Consider the following 15,269-nt stretch of genomic DNA (forward strand, 5'->3'; position numbering starts at 1 on the left):
TGTGTGCGAGAGTGTGAGTGAGTGAGTGTGTGTGAGTGTGTGTGTGAGGGAGTGTGTGTGAGAGTGTGAGTGTGTGTGTGCGAGAGTGTGAGTGAGTGTGAGAGTGTGTGAGAGAATGTGTGTGTGTGAGTGTGAGTGAGTCTGTCTGAGAGTGAGAGTGTGTGTGAGTGTCTGGGTGTGAGTGAGTGTCTGAGTGAGTGTGAGTGTGTGTGTGAGTGTGAGTGAGTGTATGTGAGTGTGAGTGTGAGAGTGTGAATGAGTGTGTGTGAGTGAGTGTGTGAGCGTGAGTGAGAGTGTGAGTGAGTGTGAATGTGAGAGTGTGAGTGTGTGTGTATGTGTGTGTGAGTGAGTGCGTGTGAGAGTGTGAGATTGTGTGTGAGTGTGAGAGTATGAGTGTGTGAGAGCATGAGTGTGTGTGTGAGTGTGAGAGTATGAGTGTGTGTGAGAGTGTGAGTGTGAGATTGTGTGTGAGTGAGTGTGAGTGTGTGTGTGAATGTGAGTGTGTGAGTGAGTGTGTGAATGTGAGTGTGAGAGTGTGTGAGTGTGAGAGTATTTGTGTGTGTGTTTGTGAGTGTGGGTGAGAGTGTGTGTGAGTGAGTGTGAATGTGTGAGTGTGAGCATGTGAGTGAAAGTGAGTGGTGTGAGTGTGTGTGTGAGTGCATGTGTGTGTGAGAGTATGAGTGTGTGTGTGAGCGAGTGTTGTGTGAGTCTGTGAGTGTGTGTGTGTGTGTGAGTGTGTCTGTGAGTGTGAGTGGGAGTGTGTGTGAGTTTCTGAGTATTTGAGAGTGTGTGAGTGAGTGTGTGAGAGTCTGAGTGTGTTGAGAGTGTGAGTGAGTGTGTATGAGAGTGTGAGTGAGTGTGTGTGCGAGAGTGCGAGTGAGTGAGTGTGTGTGCGAGAGTGTGAGGGAGTGTGTGTGAGTGTGCGTGTGTGCGAGAGTGAGTGTGTGTGAGTGTGAGAGAATGTGTTTGTGTGAGTGTGAGTGAGTCTGTCTGAGAGTGTGTGTGTGTGAGAGTGTGAGTGTCTGAGTGTGAGTGAGTGGGTGTGAGTGTGAGTGTGTGTGAGTGTGTGAGTGTGTGTAAGAGTGTGTATGTGAGTGAGTGAGTGTGTGTGAGAGTGTGAGTGAGTGTGTGTGTGCGAGAGTGTGAGTGAGTGTGTGTGTGTGTGAGTGTGAGAGTGTGTGAGAGAATGTGTGAGTGTGAGTGAGTCTGTCTGAGAGTGAGAGAGTGTGTGTGTGTGAGTGTCTGAGTGTGAGTGAGTGTGTGTATGTGAATGTGAGTGTGAGTGTGTGAATGAGTGTATGTGAGTGTGAGCGAGTGTGTGAGCGTGAGTGAGAGTGTGAGTGAGTGTGAATGTGAGAGTGTGAGTGTGTGTGTATGTGTGTGTGAGTGAGTGCGTGTGAGAGTGTGAGATTGTGTGTGAGTGTGAGAGTATGAGTGTGAGTGTGAGAGTATGAGTGTGTGTGAGAGTGTGAGTATGAGTGTGAGATTGTGTGTGAGTGTGTATGTGAGTGTGTGTGTGTGAGTGAGTGTGTGTGAATGTGAGTGTGTGTGAGTGAGTGTGTGAATGTGAGTGAGTGTATGAGAGTGTGAGAGTGTGTGAGTGTGAGAGTATTTGTGTGTGTGTTTGTGAGTGTGGGTGAGAGTGTGTGTGAGTGTGAGCGTGTGACTGAAAGTGAGTGGTGTGAGTGTGTGTGTGAGTGCATGTGTGTGCGAGAGTATGAGTGTGTGTGTGTGAGCGAGTGTTGTGTGAGTCTGTGAGTGTGAGTGAGTGTGTGTGTGTGAGTGTGTGTGTGAGTGTGAGTGAGTGTGTGTGTCTGTGAGTGTGAGTGAGAGTGTGTGTGGGTTTCTGAGTATTTGAGAGTGTGTGAGTGAGAGTGTGAGTGTGTGTGTGTGCGAGAGTGTGAGTGTGTGTGAGTGTGAGAGAATGTGTTTGTGTGAGTGTGAGTGAGTCTGTCTGAGAGTGAGTGTGTGTGTGTGAGAGAGTGTGAGTGTCTGAGTGTGAGTGAGTGTCTGGGTGTGAGTGTGTGTGTGAATGAGTGTGTGTGAGTGAGTGTGTGAGCGTGAGTGAGAGTGTGAGTGAGTGTGAATGTGTGAGTGTGAATGTGTGAGTGTGAATGTGAGAGTGTGAGTGTGTGTGAGTGTGAGTGTGTGTGTATGTGTGAGTGTATGTGAGAGTGTGAGATAGTGTGAGAGTATGAGTGTGAGTGTGAGAGCATGAGTGTGTATGTGAGTGTGTGTGAGTGTGAGAGTATGAGTGTGTGTGTGAGAGTGTGAGTGTGAGTGTGAGATTATGTGAGAGTGTGTGTGAGTGAGTGTGTGTGAATGTGAGTGTGTGTGAGTGAGTGTGTGAATGTAAGTGAGTGTATGTGAGTGTGAGAGTGTGTGAGTGTGAGAGTATTTGTGTGTGTGTTTGTGAGTGTGGGTGAGAGTGTGTGTGAGTGTGAAAGTGTGAGTGTGAGCGTGTGAGTGAGTGTGAGTGGTGTGAGTGTGTGTGTGAGTGCATCTGTGTGTGAGAGTATGAGTGTGTGTGCGAGCGAGTGTTATGTGAGTCTGTGAGTGTGAGTGAGTGTGTGTGTGTGAGTGTGTGTGTGAGTGTGAGTGAGTGTGTGTCTCTGTGAGTGTGAGTGAGAGTGTGTGTGAGTTTCTGAGTATTTGAGAGTGTGTGAGTGAGTGTGTGAGAGTGTGAGTGTGTGTGAGAGTGTGAGTGAGTGTGTGTGTGTGAGTGTGTGTAAGAGTGTGAGTGAATGTGTGTGTGCGAGAGTGTGAGTGAGTGTGTGTGTGTGTGAGGGAGTGTGTGTGAGAGTGTGAGTGTGAGTGTGTGTGTGTGCAAGAGTTTGAGTGAGTGTGTGTGTGTGTGAGGGAGTGTGAGTGAATGTGTGTGTGCGAGAGTGTGAGTGAGTGTGTGTGTGTGAGGGAGTGTGTGTGAGAGTGTGAGTGTGAGTGTGTGTGTGTGCAAGAGTTTGAGTGAGTCTGTGTGAGAGTGAGAGTGTGTGTGTGAGTGAGTGTGTGTGTGTGAAAGAGTGTGAGTGAGTGCCTGAGTGAGTGTGAGTGTGTCTGTGTGTGAGTGTGTGTGTGTGAGTGTGAATGAGTGTGTGTCAGTGTGAGTGAGTGTGTGTGAGTGTGTGAGTGAGTGTGTGAGTGTGAACGTGAGTGTGAGTGTCTAAGTGTGAGTGAGTGTCTGAGTGAGTGTGAGTGAGTGTGTGTGTGAGTGTGTATTCATGAGTGTGTGTGAGTGTGAGATTGTGTGTGAGTATATATGTGTGTGTGTGAGATTGTGTGTGAGTATGTGTGAGTGTCAGTGTGAGAGTGTGAGTGAGAGTGTCTGTGTGTGAGTGTCAGTGTGAGTGTGTGAGTGTGTGTGTGTGTGTGTGTGTCCAGGCTAGACCAGGGCCCCAGGACAGTGACACTGAGTGTCCCCCTGCCCTCCCACCCCACAGCTGTCAGGAGAGTGACCGTCCGCCTGTCCCAGGGCAGTGGCTGCGAACCCCCCTCTGCCCTGAGTGAGGGAGAGCCCCTTACCTGTAGATGAGGAATGAGCTCATGGTGATGATGATGAGGATCACGCTGCCTCCAATGGCGAGGCCCTCCAGCGTGGTGAACCCTCTCCCTGTCAGACAGGCAGAGGAACACACTGAGTCAGTCCAACCGCGGCGAGAGGGGGGAGGGGAGAGGGGGGAGGGGGGAGGGGAGCACAGGGAAAGGGCAGGGGGAGGGAGCAGGGGTTAACGCTCAGTTGGAACGGAGTGAATCTCCAACAGAAGGCAGAGAGACGCTGTCGGTTAAGGCTTTGTCAAAGCCCCAGCAGCAACATGGTCTTCCATTTGGGGTCCCGCACTTCAGGAAGGAGATTGAGACCCTGGGGGCAGAGGGGCAGAAACAGCCTTACCCCTGACAGGGGAACTGGGGGAGATCTGAACCCGATAGCTCAGGCAAAGGGCCGACACATGGCCAGAGGGCTGAATGGTCTCCTCCCTCCACAGAGGGACTGCACCGGACCGCGTTGGAAATGCCGGTCTCTCGCAGAACGTTCCATAAGGTGGACAAGGGGCTGGCGCTCACTGGGGGAAATATTTAGTAGACGGAGGGAGTGAGAGAGAGAGAGAGAGAAAATGATAGCGAGGTGTGAGAGAGAGAGAGGGAAAGGACAGAGAGAGACAGAGAGAGAGAGAGTAAAACAGAGCAAGGGTGTGTGTGAGAGAGAGAGGAGTGAGAGAGAGAGAGAGGGAAAGAACAGAGAGTGACAGAGAGAGAATAAAAGAGAGCAAGGGTGTGTGTGAGAGAGGAGTGAGAGAGGGAAAGGACAGAGACAGAGAGAGAGAAAGGGCAGAGATAGACAGAGAGAGTAAAACAGAGCAAGGGTGTGTGTGTGTGTGTGAGAGAGAGAGAGTGAGAGAGAGAGGAGTGAGAGAGAGGGAAAGGACAGAGAGAGAGAGAAAGAGAGAGAGAGAGAGATGGGGAGGGTGAGACAGGCAGGGGTAAGGACCAACGCTGAGCTGACCGGTGAGCAGCCACTGACCTCTCCTGCAGGCAATGTTCTCGTTGTCGAAACCACACCAAGGCACATCCTTTGGGACGCCGTTCCCAGGCCAGTGGATGGCAACGCCGGAAACAGGAATGATCTTCTTCAGAGTGCCGTTGTACTGAGAGACAACCTGGGGGTACCACAGGAGAGACAACGGGAATGTGTAACATGGGCCAGCTCAGGGCCAGGGACAGACACTCTCACCGGCCTTCACACCGACAGAGTCAGCACGGCCCAGCGCTGAGGGAGTGGGCCCTGTCAGAGGGTCAGCGCTGAGGGAGTGGGCCCTGTCAGAGGGTCAGTGCTGAGGGAGTGGGCCCTGTCGGAGGGTCAGTGCTGAGGGAGTGCCGCACTGTCGGAGGGTCAGTGCTGAGGGAGTGGGCCCTGTCGGAGGGTCAGTGCTGAGGGAGTGGGCCCTGTCAGAGGGTCAGTGCTGAGGGAGTGGGCTCTGTCGGAGGGTCAGTGCTGAGGGAGTGGGCCCTGTCGGAGGGTCAGTGCTGAGGGAGTGCCGCACTGTCGGAGGGTCAGTGCTGAGGGAGTGGGCCCTGTCGGAGGGTCAGTGCTGAGGGAGTGGGCACCGTCGGAGGGTCAGTGCTGAGGGACTGCCGCACTGTCGGAGGGTCAGTGCTGAGGGAGTGGGCACTGTCAGAGGGTCAGTGCTGAGGGAGTGGGCCCTGTCGGAGGGTCAGTGCTGAGGGAGTGCCGCACTGTCGGAGGGTCAGTGCTGAGGGAGTGGGCCCTGTCGGAGGGTCAGTGCTGAGGGAGTGGGCCCTGTCAGAGGGTCAGTGCTGAGGGAGTGGGCTCTGTCGGAGGGTCAGTGCTGAGGGAGTGGGCCCTGTCGGAGGGTCAGTGCTGAGGGAGTGCCGCACTGTCGGAGGGTCAGTGCTGAGGGAGTGGGCCCTGTCGGAGGGTCAGTGCTGAGGGAGTGGGCACCGTCGGAGGGTCAGTGCTGAGGGACTGCCGCACTGTCGGAGGGTCAGTGCTGAGGGAGTGGGCACTGTCAGAGGGTCAGCGCTGAGGGAGTGGGCACTGTCGGAGGGTCAGCGCTGAGGGGGTGGGCACTGTCAGAGGGTCAGTGCTGAGGGAGTGGGCCCTGTCAGAGGGTCAGTGCTGAGGGAGTGGGCACTGTCGGAGGGTCAGTGCTGAGGGAGTGGGTGCTGTCGGAGGGTCAGTGCTGAGGGAGTGGGCACTGTCGGAGGGTCAGTGCTGAGGGAGTGCCGCACTGTCAGAGGGTCAGTGCTGAGGGAGTGGGTGCTGTCGGAGGGTCAGTGCTGAGGGAGTGGGCCCTGTCGGAGGGTCAGTGCTGAGGGAGCGGACACTGTCGGAGGGTCAGTGCTGAGGGAGCGGACACTGTCGGAGGGTCAGTGCTGAGGGAGTGCCGCACTGTCGGAGGGTCAGTGCTGAGGGAGTGGGCACTGTCAGAGGGTCAGCGCTGAGGGAGTGGGCACTGTCGGAGGGTCAGCGCTGAGGGGGTGGGCACTGTCGGAGGGTCAGTGCTGAGGGAGTGGGCCCTGTCGGAGGGTCAGTGCTGAGGGAGTGCCGCACTGTCAGAGGGTCAGTGCTGAGGGAGTGGGTGCTGTCGGAGGGTCAGTGCTGAGGGAGTGGGCACTGTCGGAGGGTCAGTGCTGAGGGAGTGGGCACTGTCGGAGGGTCAGTACTGAGGGAGTGGGCACTGTCGGAGGGTCAGTGCTGAGGGAGTGGGCACTGTCGGAGGGTCAGTGCTGAGGGAGTGGGCACTGTCGGAGGGTCAGTGCTGAGGGAGTGGGCACTGTCGGAGGGTCAGTGCTGAGGGAGTGGGCACTGTCGGAGGGTCAGTGCTGAGGGAGTGGGCACCGTCGGAGGGTCAGTGCTGAGGGACTGCCGCACTGTCGGAGGGTCAGTGCTGAGGGAGTGGGCACTGTCAGAGGGTCAGCGCTGAGGGAGTGGGCACTGTCGGAGGGTCAGCGCTGAGGGGGTGGGCACTGTCGGAGGGTCAGTGCTGAGGGAGTGGGCCCTGTCAGAGGGTCAGTGCTGAGGGAGTGGGCACTGTCGGAGGGTCAGTGCTGAGGGAGTGGGTGCTGTCGGAGGGTCAGTGCTGAGGGAGTGGGCCCTGTCGGAGGGTCAGTGCTGAGGGAGTGCCGCACTGTCAGAGGGTCAGTGCTGAGGGAGTGGGTGCTGTCGGAGGGTCAGTGCTGAGGGAGTGGGCCCTGTCGGAGGGTCAGTGCTGAGGGAGCGGACACTGTCGGAGGGTCAGTGCTGAGGGAGCGGACACTGTCGGAGGGTCAGTGCTGAGGGAGTGCCGCACTGTCGGAGGGTCAGTGCTGAGGGAGTGGGCACTGTCAGAGGGTCAGCGCTGAGGGAGTGGGCACTGTCGGAGGGTCAGCGCTGAGGGGGTGGGCCCTGTCGGAGGGTCAGTGCTGAGGGAGTGCCGCACTGTCAGAGGGTCAGTGCTGAGGGAGTGGGTGCTGTCGGAGGGTCAGTGCTGAGGGAGTGGGCCCTGTCGGACGGTCAGTGCTGAGGGAGTGGGCACTGTCGGAGGGTCAGTACTGAGGGAGTGGGCACTGTCGGAGGGTCAGTGCTGAGGGAGTGGGCACTGTCGGAGGGTCAGTGCTGAGGGAGTGGGCACTGTCGGAGGGTCTGTAGTGACCATGTGTACAGTGACAGTGATTCGGAAGGATCCGATAATGAGACAGAGGCGTTCCTGATCAGATGGTGTGGGAGACTGAAGCTAAAATCCCGTGTGAGTACTGACCTGGAAAGTTCCGAGTTCGGGATCAGTCATGTCCCAGAGGGAATAATCGTTCTCTCTGTCGCCATTCTCATCCATCTTAAGGAACCCAGTCACTCCTACACAATGGGATGGAATAATAAATCTGCTGAAAGTATGAAGTGGTTCACTCAATGACCCCACTTCCACACCTCCCCATAACCCCACCAAGCTGACAAAGCCATTCCCCCCACATTCACACAGCGTTAAAATGGAGGGGGCGGACAGATAACCATAATCAGAGACATAAACTCTCAGTCACGGTCACCTCCCATCCTCCCACTGCACGGTCAGGGCTACGTAAACCACAGAGACTGTCATTCCAGACCAGCACAGAGTCCAGGGCAACCCAGTCTCTCAGTCCCCTCTCTCTCAGGGAGATATGTGTACACTGACTGGTGTCTCTCAGTCCCCTCTCTCAGGGAGACATCTGTACACTGACTGGTGTCTCTCTGTCCCCTCTCTCTCAGGGAGATATGTGTACACTGACTGGTGTCTCTCAGTCCCCTCTCTCAGGGAGATATCTGTACACTGACTGGTGTCTCTCAGTCCCCTCTCTCAGGGAGACATCTGTACACTGACTGGTGTCTCTCTGTCCCCTCTCTCTCAGGGAGATATCTGTACACTGACTGGTGTCTCTCAGTCCCCTCTCTCTCAGGGAGATATGTGTACACTGACTGGTGTCTCTCAGTCCCCTCTCTCAGGGAGATATCTGTACACTGACTGGTGTCTCTCTGTCCCCTCTCTCTCAGGGAGATATGTGTACACTGACTGGTGTCTCTCAGTCCCCTCTCTCAGGGAGATATCTGTACACTGACTGGTGTCTCTCTGTCCCCTCTCTCTCAGGGAGACATCTGTACACTGACTGGTGTCTCTCTGTCCCCTCTCTCTCAGGGAGATATCTGTACACTGACTGGTGTCTCTCAGTCCCCTCTCTCTCAGGGAGATATGTGTACACTGACTGGTGTCTCTCAGTCCCCTCTCTCAGGGAGATATCTGTACACTGACTGGTGTCTCTCTGTCCCCTCTCTCTCAGGGAGATATCTGTATACTGACTGGTGTCTCTCAGTCCCCTCTCTCTCAGGGAGATATGTGTACACTGACTGGTGTCTCTCAGTCCCCTCTCTCTCAGGGAGGTATGTGTACACTGACTGGTGTCTCTCAGTCCCCTCTCTCTCTCTCAGGGAGATATCTGTATACTGACTGGTGTCTCTCAGTCCCCTCGCTCTCTCAGGGAGATATGTGTACAGTGACTGGTGTCTCTCAGTCCCCTCTCTCTCAGGGAGGTATGTGTACAGTGACTGGTGTCTCTCAGTCCTCCCTCTCTCTCAGGGAGGTATGTGTACAGTGACTGGTGTCTGTCAGTCCTCCCTCTCTCTCAGGGAGATATCTGTACACTGACTGGTGTCTCTCAGTCCTCCCTCTCTCTCAGGGAGATATGTGTACACTGACTGGTGTCTCTCAGTCCTCCCTCTCTCTCAGGGAGGTATGTGTACAGTGACTGGTGTCTGTCAGTCCTCCCTCTCTCTCAGGGAGATATCTGTACACTGACTGGTGTCTCTCAGTCCTCCCTCTCTCTCTCTCAGGGAGATATGTGTACACTGACTGGTGTCTCTCAGTCCTCCCTCTCTCTCAGGGAGGTATGTGTACAGTGACTGGTGTCTGTCAGTCCTCCCTCTCTCTCAGGGAGATATCTGTACACTGACTGGTGTCTCTCAGTCCCCTCTCTCTCTCGAACTGTTACGTCTGGCTCTCGCTGGGTAATATGTGCACACGGATATGGAGGATTGGTTGTAGAAAGTTTACCCTGAAAGGTTCGGTTCCACATCTGCTGGGTAATGGCGACACCGTTCCTGGTGGTTCCTCCAGCAGCGAGGGTCTCGTTCAGAGCATGAGCATAAAGCATAATCCCATCATAGAACGCTCCCGCAATGTAGTTCATCTGGAGGAGGCAGACACCAGCTGTGATCAGGCTGGGCGTATCACCGAGAGCCCAGGGAAACACTGCTGCCTCACGGATTCTCAGGGAAAGTGACATGTCAGACAGCAGTCAGCACCGACCCACCGACAGTGCCCACTCCCTCAGCAGTGACCCTCTGACAGTGCCCACTCCCTCAGCAGTGACCCTCTGACAGTGCCCACTCCCTCAGCACTGACCCTCCGACAGTGACCACTCCCTCAGCACTGACCCTCCGACAGTGCCCACTCCCTCAGCACTGACCCTCCGACAGTGTCCACACTCTCAGCACCAACCCACCTACAGTGCCCACTCCCTCAGCAGTGACCCTCTGACAGTGCCCGCTCCCTCAGCACTGACCCTCTGACAGTGACCACTCCCTCAGCACTGACCCTCCGACAGTGCCCGCTCCCTCAGCACTGTCCCTCTGACAGTGCCCACTCCCTCAGCACTGACCCTCCGACAGTGTCCACTCCCTCAGCACTGATCCTCCGACAGTGTCCACACCCTCAGCACTGACCCTCTGACAGTGTGGCACTCCCTCAGCGCTGACCCTCTGACAGTGTCCACACCCTCAGCACTGACCCTCCAACAGTGCGGCACTCCCTCAGCACTGACCCTCTGACAGTGCCCGCTCCCTCAGCACCGACCCTCCTACAGTGCGGCACTCCCTCAGCGCTGATCCTCCAACAGTGTGGCACTCCCTCAACACCGACCCTCCGACAGTGCGGCACTCCCTCAGCGCTGACCCTCCGACAGTGCCCACTCCCTCAGCGCTGACCCTCCGACAGTGCGGCACTCCCTCAGCACCGACCCTCCGACAGTGCGGCACTCCCTCAGCACTGACCCTCCGACAGTGCCCACTCCCTCAGCACTGACCCTCTGACCGTGCAGCACTCCCTCAGCACTGACCCTCCGACAGTGCCCACTCCCTCAGCACTGACCCTCTGACCGTGCAGCACTCCCTCAGCACTGACCCTCCGACCGTGCAGCACTGACCCTCCGACAGTGCCCACTCCCTCAGCACTGACCCTCCGACAGTGCCCACTCCCTCAGCGCTGACCCTCCGACAGTGCCCACTCCCTCAGCGCTGAAGGCTGGACTCTGTGTGGACGGGGAGGGTAACTGGGTCTCTCTGGTAGTTGACCGGGTGAGCAGGGGACTGTGACAGGACTGGTGTGTGGTCAGATCCCCTCGAACCCCCCCAGGACTGAGACCTCGCGGCTACTCACCAGGCTATCCACCACGGTGAAATTGAAATACTGCCTGGCGTAGAGTTTTAGATTGTGTACAAACTGCTGGTATTCCCGGTTGTCAGGCTCTCTCAGCGTTATAACCATGACCGCCTGTCGGAGGGGAACACAACAGGATGGGAGACACAATTGGATCAATTCTGCACCTTACTCACTCAACCATTATCCTGTCCCGAATACTCCAATCCGGATTTATCCCCATTCATCATTATCCTGACACATCGATTAATTCCAACAGGAATTCAGGGGATGACATATCCCCCTCGGAGTGCCTGGGAGAATGTGGGACTCACTCTGACTGTGAGTGAGGACAGTTACTGACATAACCACAGCGGCTGGTCGCCTGTTACTGTGTGTGTCCACAGCAAGAGACCCTGACACTGACCCAGCCCCCTGAGGGGCAGCTGGCAGAGGGAACAGACCCTCGGGACAGACCAGGCCTCCAGCCCCACTCAGGGAACTCGGATTCCGGAAGGTCCACTTGGCTGACCACCTTCCCAACAGGGACAGGGACAGAGGGGGCTGGATCGGGACACAACCCGCGCACACACACACACACACACCCAACACACACACAGACACACCCACACACACACACCCCACACACATACCCCACACACACACACACACACACACACACACCCCACACACACACAGACACGCCCACACACACACACGCCACACACCCCCCACACACATACCCCACACACACCCCACACACACACCCCACACACACACACCACACACACACACAGACACACACACACCCACACACACACACCCCCCACACACACACCTACACACACACCACACACACACACCCCACACACACACCTACACACACACCACACACACACCTACACACACCCACACCACACCACACACACACACCCCCCACACACAGTCCCACACACACACCACATACACACACACTCACACACCCCACACACACACTCCCACACACACACACACACCACACACACTCCCACACACACACACACATACGCACACACACACACACACACACACACACAGACACACACAAGGGGAAAAGGGAGAGAATGACAAGGGAGCGGGGGGAGAGGGATAGGGAGGGGAGCACACCATAAATCCAGGCTGGCAGAAATACAGAGAGGGAATCAGGATCATAGGGTGTGGGAGCAGAGGGGTCCGGAAGCTTGATTAAAGGGATGGGAATCAAAGGGAGCCGGGAACAGAGGGTGGAGACTCAGAGGGATCTGGGATCAGAGGGAATCAGGAACAGAGGGATGGAAATCGGACGGAACTGGGATCAGAGGGAGTCAGGTGCAGAGGGGTTCGGGATCGGGGAGGTCTGGGATTGAAAGGAGCAGTGGGATCCGGGATCTGGGAATTCAGGGATTGTTTTCATGGTCATCACGTGACCCCACAACCCAATCTCCATTGAATTCAATGAGCCAGTGGGAGTCCCCAGAGCGTTCCCAGAGGGGCTCTCTGGGTTAATAATCCCGGGATAATATCCTGCAGCCCGGACCCTGTCCCAGTCTGGGCGGAGGGAGGGGTGGGGGTGAGGGGTAATTCCCTCCACCCGCGGTGGTGACACTCTTACCCTGTAGGCCTCTTTGGCATCCTGGTCGTCTGGGTCCTGCCGTTTCCATGGCAACAGGGCCCCCTGCCCATGCCCCCCGTGGAGACTCTCCCCGAAGACATCGACGTGGAAGAAGGCGTAGTCCCCGGTGGTCAGGCCCGCATGCCTGGCCGTCAGCATCAACTGGCGGAACGTGTCCGGAGAGCAACAAATGTAGATGACTGTCCGGGGGAGGGGAGGGGTGGGGGAGGGGTGGGGGAGGGGGCAGTGTGGGCGAGAGCAATAACCGACAGGCAGTGAGAAGTCAGTTCCTGACGCAAACACCCCGTCCCTCAGCTCGCTGGCAGCCATTCGGCCCCTCCAGCCCCTGCTAGGATCCGGGCGCTCTGTGGGGTTGTGGGATGGGGGCGGACTCCAAACCGTCTGGAGAGAGAGAGGCGATGCCTCCTAGCCCTCAGTCCACAGCGGCCTGAACCCCCTTTCCCAGAGGATTACCGCAACCCCACCCTCCCTGTTTCAAGGCTCCCCAATTAGTAAGTGCTCAGCCCTGTACCCAACTTGATGGTCAGTCTCTCTGAAGCGTCCTCACCCCTGCCCCTTGGCGTGTGTTGGTCTTCTCCCCCCAGTCCCATCAAGGTCCTGACGATGTGACCTCTGTGACCCTCCCTTCGCTGAAACGCACCATGCCCAAGTTCTCTGGTTCCTTCCCTGCCTGCTCCTCCCACCCTCAGGAATACATCACCAATCCCCTTTCCACCAACGACCCACAGGACGGGAACCGGCTAGGAGCCAGGACGGGTTGTACCGAAGGGTCGGTTTCGGTGCTACACACCTCTCCACCACATAGTGCCTGGTCCTCATTGGGAGTTGTGTTTACACTGCTGCCCTGTTCAAAAGGTGGGTGGGTGTGACGGAGTTGATCAGGAGGCCCTGGTGTCCATGGACGTGCGGCCAATCAAATGGGGGGGGTTGCTTTGTCCCTGGATGGTGTCAAGCTTCTTAATCAGCACTATGGGAGTTGAAGAAGAGGAGGGGGCTCGCTCCCATGGGGAGTGGGGGGAGAATGGGGGACTCGCTCCCATGGGGAGTGGGGGGAGAATGGGGGATTCGCTCCCACGGGGAGTGGGGGGAGAATGGGGGATTCGCTCCCACGGGGAGTGGGGTGGGGATGTGGGGAGAAAGTCCTGAAAGGGCTGGGGGAGTGGATTCAATGGGAACCTTTAAACAGGGCAGGGAGGGAATAGGAGGGAGCTGGTCCGACTGGGTTGCTCTTGGGTAGTGGGCTGAAGGGCCTCATCCTGTGCTAGAAGGTTCCTGAATTACAGCTGGCTCAGTGGTTAGCACTGCTGCCTCATAGTGCCAGGGAGCCGGGTTCAATTCCAGACGGGGTTAGAATGGAATACTCCCACCATGTCTGCGTGTGTTTCCTCCCAGAGTCTGAAGACAGACAGGTTAGGGTGGGTTAGCCATGGGAAATTGTCCCATAGTGCCCAGGGATGTGCAGGTTAGGGTGGGTTAGCCATGGGAAATTGTCCCATAGTGCCCAGGGATGTGCAGGTTAGGGTGGATTGGCCATGGGAAATTGTCCCATAGTGCCCAGAGATGTGCAGGTTAGGGTGGGTTGGCCATGGGAAATTGTCCCATAGTGCCCAGGGATGTGCAGGTTAGGGTGGGTTGGCCATGGGAAATTGTCCCATAGTGTCCAGGGATGTGCAGGTTAGGGTGGATTGGCCTGGGGAAATTGTCCCATAGTGCCCAGGGATGTGCAGGTTAGGGTGGGCTGGCTGTAGGAAATGCAGCGTTACAGGGATGGGGCTGTGGTTGATCTGGGTTGGATGAAGACTGAATGGGCTGAACGGCCTGTGTGCCCACTGTCGGTGTGCCAGGCCGGGGTTGTGCCCGCGTTTTGGTACTCACTGCGCCCTTTCTGTCTGATCTCCTGAATCAGGAAGTTGTAGTCGATGGTTGCGCTCTCTTTGAATGGGATGTCAAACACGGTGAGGTTCCTGAATTTGGGCACCTCCTGGTACATCCCCTCGACGGCGAAATAGCAGGGCCGGTCATCCGTCTTCTCATCGTTGTAAATGAACAGGGCTCTCTTGGTCCAGTTGAAGAGCTGGTGGATGGAGGCCACGTACTCACCCAGTTTCCCGTGGGACGGCCCAGTCCTGGTCAGCAGGGAGTAGCTGGCTGACCTGCGGGAGAAACCGTAGGCTGGTGCGCCAGCCGTCAGCATTGGCACCTTCCAGTGCCCGGTGAAACGGGCCACGGGCGCCGCTGTGTACACACAGCCGGGCCCCACAAAGACGTTCGGGTTATTGGTGAACTTGAGGTCTACGGCCACCAAGGGGGCAATGGACTCGGAGCAGGTCCCCAGTTTGTCCTCACAATTACCAAAGACGTAGGTCAGTTGGTGCCCAGACAATAGCCACGGCTCCTTGTTAATGGTGTCCTGTGCCAGGCGGACGGCTGGTCCCACTCTCTGCCAAACCCATGGGTACGAGGTGTTGTTCTGAGGCAATACCACTGCGATGGTCACCAGCTCTGGCTCAGAGGTTCCCCCGAGCTGCAGGTGGGCACACAGGGCCCAGAGTAGCCAACACAGCCGGGCAGTCCCACTCCAACCCTCCAGCAACCTCCCAGAGTCACTCCGGGGCACACTGCCACTGGCCACTGGTGATGTGGTCAGCACCATTCTCCACTCACTGGGCAGCTCACCACAGACTCATTCTGCCTGGTTCGTCTCTCTCACACTCCCTGCCCCTCACACTCACACGCACACTCACACTCACACTCACACACACTCCCTGCCCCTCACACACTCACACTCACACACTCCCTGCCCCGCACACACTCACACGCACACACAACACTCACACTCACACCCTGCCTGCCCCTCACACACTCATACGCACACACTCCCAGCCCCTCACACACTCACACGCACACACTCCCTGCCCCTCGCACACTCACACTCACACACTCCCTGCCCCTCACACACTCACACACTCCCTGCCCCTCACACACTCACACGCACACACTCCCTGCCCCTCGCACACTCACACGCACACACAAACACACTCACACATAGTCACACTCACACACTCTCTCCCTTACACACACTCCCCTGTTACACTCTCACACACACACTCCTCTCTCACACCCTCCTATCTCTCAGACACTCTCTCACACTGACCCTGTACACCGTTCTCACACAGCCTCTC

General features: G+C 56.8%; 1 protein-coding gene across 1 annotated transcript in view; it reads right to left on the reverse strand.

The window, feature by feature from the left end:
* The window catches only part of LOC132805519 (atrial natriuretic peptide receptor 1-like), a 52,648-nt gene extending 37,908 nt beyond the window's left edge, over window positions 1-14,740 (reverse strand). The window contains exons 1-7 of the mRNA XM_060820631.1: window positions 13,963-14,740; window positions 12,067-12,266; window positions 10,458-10,571; window positions 9,075-9,210; window positions 7,254-7,348; window positions 4,517-4,652; window positions 3,520-3,607 (exon numbers count right to left, since the gene is read on the reverse strand). Coding sequence (XP_060676614.1) covers window positions 3,520-3,607; window positions 4,517-4,652; window positions 7,254-7,348; window positions 9,075-9,210; window positions 10,458-10,571; window positions 12,067-12,266; window positions 13,963-14,740 — 1,547 coding nt within the window. The remainder of the gene's footprint in view (window positions 1-3,519; window positions 3,608-4,516; window positions 4,653-7,253; window positions 7,349-9,074; window positions 9,211-10,457; window positions 10,572-12,066; window positions 12,267-13,962) is intronic.
* Window positions 14,741-15,269: the final 529 nt, after the last annotated feature.

Source organism: Hemiscyllium ocellatum, chromosome 50, assembly GCF_020745735.1.
Source record: "Hemiscyllium ocellatum isolate sHemOce1 chromosome 50, sHemOce1.pat.X.cur, whole genome shotgun sequence".
Lineage (NCBI taxonomy): Eukaryota > Metazoa > Chordata > Chondrichthyes > Orectolobiformes > Hemiscylliidae > Hemiscyllium > Hemiscyllium ocellatum.